Source organism: Nanorana parkeri, unplaced genomic scaffold (assembly GCF_000935625.1).
Source record: "Nanorana parkeri isolate BGI_ZX_2015 unplaced genomic scaffold, ASM93562v1 scaffold2822, whole genome shotgun sequence".
NCBI lineage: Eukaryota > Metazoa > Chordata > Amphibia > Anura > Dicroglossidae > Nanorana > Nanorana parkeri.
In genome coordinates, this window is record NW_017309090.1 from 77,405 (window position 1) to 82,844 (window position 5,440).

Consider the following 5,440-nt stretch of genomic DNA (forward strand, 5'->3'; position numbering starts at 1 on the left):
GGGGGGGGGGCCCACAAAAAATCTTGCACCAGGGTCCTTTGTTTCTTAGGTCCGCCACTGGTGTTGCCCCCACCTCTTCCGTATGCTGCTGTTAGGGCCGGGGGGGGGCAAGAAATTGTTTGCCCAGGGTCCAATCAGTATTAAAGACGGCCCTGGTGATGTTACAATGTCCAGCTAATATGGGCATCTGCTCTCCACTATAAACAGGGGCCTAAGTCACCCAAAATCATTATTATGTCAGTTCAGACTTGGATCAAACGCCAGCACGGCCATTACTCCTTTGTCTTTGGATATTTTGTTGGTTTATATCATCATATCAGGTACTGATCCATTCCGATGTTATATTACCTTTGTCTCCGGACACCAGACTGCAGGGCACCTCCATAATGTTGTCAGCTGAGACCAGGGTGAAGGTCCGGACGCCATGAGTGCAGATGTTATAGGAAGGCTTCATGGTAATGTCTGGCAATAGATAAAAGTGACATTATGGAGATGAGTGCTCAGCGTCACCATCAGGAAAAGACCGTGTACTCAGATGAATTACCTTTTTTTTACTCTGAGTGTTACTCCACGTAAAGCCCATTTCCAACTTTGTAAGTGAAGAACATTTATTCTGGTACTGTAGAGGTGCGATCATGATGTATGTTTTCATGACTCACATTAGTGGCTTTTTTAATTTTTGGGGGGACTTTTTAGAGGGCCTGAGTCCTACAAATAAAAAATTCCCTCCACAGGACACTGGGGTTGGATTGTCTTGTACAGACTGTAAAGCAGCTGACGCCCTCCCTGTGAGTCATCCTTACAAGATCACTACACACCAGCCCTGCTACTCCAGATCACTCTGCACTGTTCTGGGGGGCATTGACACTATGAATATTAATGAATGGGGCAGGGGCGTAATTAGAAACATTTTGTATGGGGCCCTGTGATTTCTAGTTACGCCCCTTAAAGAGCCCACTTGAGATCCCACACAGCCCACCTGAGAGTGACCCTCCAGAGCCCACCATAGACTCTCTATGGTGGGTTCTGCAGGGTCTCAGGTGGGCCGGTCACACCCCTGCACACCTCTTACCTGTCAGCCCCGATCCGCTGTCAGCCTTCTCCACCTCTGGGCCCCGCCTCCTTGGTCGCCAGTGGGCCCCACCTCTTCTTCCTCCACTGCAGTCGGCCTGGGACTCTTCCTCCTCCTCCACCGGGCCCCACCTCCTCCTCCGCTGCCGGGCCCCGGCCGCCCCCACCGCAGCTGCTGGCTGTCACTGACTCAGCAGCAGCTGTGAGGAGGAAGGCGCCGCTGCACAGATCACTGACATATTGTCAGTGATCTGAACAGTGAAAAAAGCTGAGAGAGAGCTTAGTTTTCACAGAGAAGGTTGAGCATGAGGGAAGCACAGAATTGTTGGAAATTTAGTTTTCCATGCCCTTTATTGTGGTTCCCACTGTGCACAGCAGCATGTAATTTACACAAACTGCCTGCAGAGCACGGAGCCGGACATTTCAAAGGGAGGCATGAGGAGCTGGAGAGGACAGCTAACAAAAAAGCTGGTTTCTGTGTTCATATACAGCAACTGCATATACCTTCTTCATGTTCACTTGGTGTACATGGCTGGCATATGTTTTTTTTTTTAAATACCTCCGCAAAGGTGGAAATGGGCTTTAAAGTGTGTCTGTGCTTTGCTCTTTTAGGGAAAGTCAACAGGTTCACTTTAAAGTGCATGTCATTTAAAAAAAAACAAACATTTTGTGTTGGATATAATGAGGGGTGGTTAGAACCCTTGCAAGGTTTTTACTGCTATACAAGGCTCCATTAAAGAGATTTCCTCTCACTTCCTTACATAGTTACATACACAGCCGTACCAGCCTGAAGTGAATAGCCGAACAGTGTTCGGCTCACTTCACTTCTCGTCGGTCATTCACTTGGCTGCCCTCGGCAGCTTAGTGAATAGACCCCATAGTATTTGAGGTTGAATGAAGACATAAGTCCATCAAGTCCAACCTATTGCGTGTATGCCAGGAGTTCTGCCACTTGGAGTGGGCCCAGGACAGGAGGAAGGGGCCCCTGGTGACCGCTGATTACCAGGATATTTATTATCCTGGTAACCGCTAATGTCCATCCCGGGACCTCTTCCTCCTGTCCTGGGCCCTACATGCTTCACGCTGCTCCCCTCACCTTGTTGAGGCCGAACCAGTGATCTGTAAAGCGGCAAAATTATAGACTTGTCCCTGCAATACATTCCTTTCTTAATGCATGACAGGACTCTGCTTGCTTTGTTTACAGCAGCCTGGCACTGCGAGCTGTTATTCAATCTGCGGTCTATAATGACCCCCAAATCCTTCTCCGTTTTTAACTTCCCTAGTGGCACACCCATAAGTGTATAGTCCATTTGCCTATTTTTAACTTCAAAGTGCATTACCTTACATTTATCGACATTGAACTTTCATCTGCCATACAGTTGCCCATCCCTGAGTTTATCCAGGTCCTCCTGTAATGTTACAATGTCTAAATCCGTGTCTATTACCCTCCCAATTTTTGTATCATCAGCACACACTGAGACATGGCTACTCACCCCCTCCCCTATATCATTAATGAACTGCTGACAATTATTTTACAAGACAAGAAGTAAGGACAACAGGGACAGAACTAAAAATGCAATTCTTTAGTGGAGAAGGCGAAGAAGTGGAGAAGTATCCCTTTTTCAGATTTCTCCCTTTTTGTCACTTACATTCATTGTCTGCAGGACAGGAAGTGAGGGGAAATCTGTCTAGCAAAGCCCAGGACAGCAGAAGAAATCAAGTGAAGGTGGGAGCGAGGTGCTGGATACAGATGCTTATCTGGTAGGTAAGAGGTGTTTGTTTAGGTGAAATGGCCTAGGTTAAGTACAGGGGTGTAACTAGAAATCACAGGGCCCCATAGAAAAATTTTGTATGGGGCCTCGTGATTTCTGGTTATACCCCTTGCAGAGCCCACTCGAGATCCCAGGGGAAGGTGAACCTGCAGAGCCCACCATAGATTCTCTATGGTGGGCTCTGCAGGGTCACCCTCAGGTGGGCTGTTCGCACTCCTTACTTGTCCTCCACCTCCTCCGTCGGTCGTTGATGGGCCCCGCCTCCTCGTCCGTTGCTGGGCCTGCCTCCTTCATCACCGGGCCCCGCCTGCTGCTGACCACGGGTCCCACCTCCTCCTCCACTGCCGGGTCCAGCCTGCTCCACCGCCGCTGCTGGCTCTCATTGACTCTGTGGAGAGAAATGCGCTGCTGCACTGATTACTGTCAGTGATCTGAACAGCGGCGTGTTCATCTTCAGCCGCCAGTAAAAGCCACCGGCAGAGGATCCCATAGTGACCCAGGCGGCCCGCATAGCATCTGGCCGGGAACCACTGTGCCCCGGGCCCCATAGCGGCCGCCAGGGTCGCTATGGTGATTGCTACGCCACTGGTTAAGTAGCTCTCCACAAAACTGGCTTCTCCCCAAATAAAGCGGTCACCCTGCTTGAGAAATGTATGTGTCATCAACTCAGGAGTGGCAAAGAAATGTTTTGAGAGCCCAGAAATGTATTTTATTGTTTCCACAAATGATAAAAGGATAATACAGGTCAACCAATGCATTTCAGGGGCCAATCAATTCCCCTACATCAGGGCTACAAAAGATACAAAAGGAGTAGACACGGAAGATTTAATTGAGAATCTGACGACGGGGGATTTGCCTGGCCCCTGAAACGCGTTGGTTGCTTTAGGTTATCCTTTAACCATTTGTGGAATCAGGTAAATATATTTGTGGACTAGCATGTACTCGGAGTCCGCACTGATGAGAAGGCTTCCCCCACATCTCCTAACCAGTTTCCCCTCGAGTTGGGACAGAGTATAGCTGGACGGGGAGTGGCATGGGCACCTGTAGCAAATCCAGATGCAGAAGAAGGTCACCAGAGAGTCTGGAAGCTAGCAGGCACCAGGTGAAGAATTATTCTCAAGGCAAGCAGAGTCAAGCAACAACTGGGTAGCATAGGTAAAAGGAGGACAAGTAGGACAAGCAGGAGCTGAGGTCAGGATACCAGCCAGGGTGAGTAACAAGGAGGGATCAGGATACAGCAGGGTCAGTAAGGCTCCGTTCACATCTATGTGATGCGGGAGCGTGTGTGGCACACGATCCCGCATTGTATGTTTCAATGTTAGGTGCCCTGCAGTACCATTATTTCTCAATGGCCCCAACGCATCTAATCATGGCACGGCCGTGTGCTGCTCCCTCCTGATAGCCATGCACATGCGCAGATCTCTGGGCACAGCTGCATGCATGACCTTTCCGATAGCCATGTAAACGCGTGGATCTCTTGGCAAGGCAGCGTGCTTGACCCTTCTGAAAGCCATGTGCACATGCGGATCTATGGGCGTGGTTGCCTGCTTGACCTTCGTGATAGCCATGTAAACGCGTGGATCTCTGGGCATAGTCGCGTGCTTGACCTTCCTAAAATGTTTGTTCGGCGCCCCGTCTGGCTCGATTATACAAGCTGGAAAAACCAGACATGGGTTCTAATTCTTTCCCAAGCTATCCAAAAATAGAAAAAACTTTGAGAAGACATACACTTTAATTAAATGCTCCCCAACAACTCACCCTTCTCATTCCTTTGCTCACCCACCGTTCCATTCATCACCTGGATCCAGGAGGATATACCCGTTACTTCTGGGTATAGAAGAGCATGTGACTCACTCCATGTGACAATGCTGGGCCAATCAGCACTATCACAGGAGGAGTCTATAGCCCAGTGTAAGCTCCGCCTTCAGCTTTAGCTTACACAGGACTTATCTTTATTCCTGAACATCGCTGATCAGAGCAATGGAGGAGAATGTGATCTTGATTTATAGTTTACAAAGCAATGTCTTCTTCAAATTGCACGCAGTTACCCGATCACACAAACAATGTTATTCTTTTTCTTTTACCCATCTGAGTCTGGCAAAGATATCAATAAATAAATAGTAATAATAATTTAGGGTTTCATTAGAGTTGCACTTCTTTCTTCCCACAGAACATGCACAAATGGGGTTATTTCCTTGAATCCCAACTTCTTATATCACTAGATTCAACTTTTACTTGCTCTGTCCCTATTCAAGAGACCCCCAATATTCCAACCATTTAAACCCAACACTGGGACTTACCTAGTTGAGAAGTGTTGATATGCTGGACTCTCGGTGCCTCCAAAAATGATATGAGCACGACTCTTTCCACACTGTATAGAAGCCCTGTAATGAATCCACTTCTCTGGACATTTCCACTGAAGACGCTGTTGTTGGCGAGAGCCTGACTGAGGTTTCCAGCTGCCTGTTCCAGTTCTTCCTTTGCTTTCTGTAATCGGACGAAGAGATACGTAAGGTTACCTATAACCCCTTAATGATGAAGGAAAAAACAAACCCGAATGTCTCAACGCAGTTTTGCAACTTTGTCATGTGTTAGCA

The 5,440-nt window shown here is 48.2% G+C and overlaps 1 protein-coding gene across 1 annotated transcript in view; it reads right to left on the reverse strand.

Moving 5' to 3' along the window:
* The window catches only part of LOC108802355 (adhesion G protein-coupled receptor E3-like), a 33,989-nt gene extending 29,842 nt beyond the window's left edge, over positions 1-4,147 (reverse strand). Inside the window, exons 1-2 of the mRNA XM_018574220.1 lie at positions 4,045-4,147; positions 349-462 (exon numbers count right to left, since the gene is read on the reverse strand). Coding sequence (XP_018429722.1) covers positions 349-462; positions 4,045-4,147 — 217 coding nt within the window. The remainder of the gene's footprint in view (positions 1-348; positions 463-4,044) is intronic.
* Between the last annotated feature and the right edge of the window lie 1,293 nt (positions 4,148-5,440).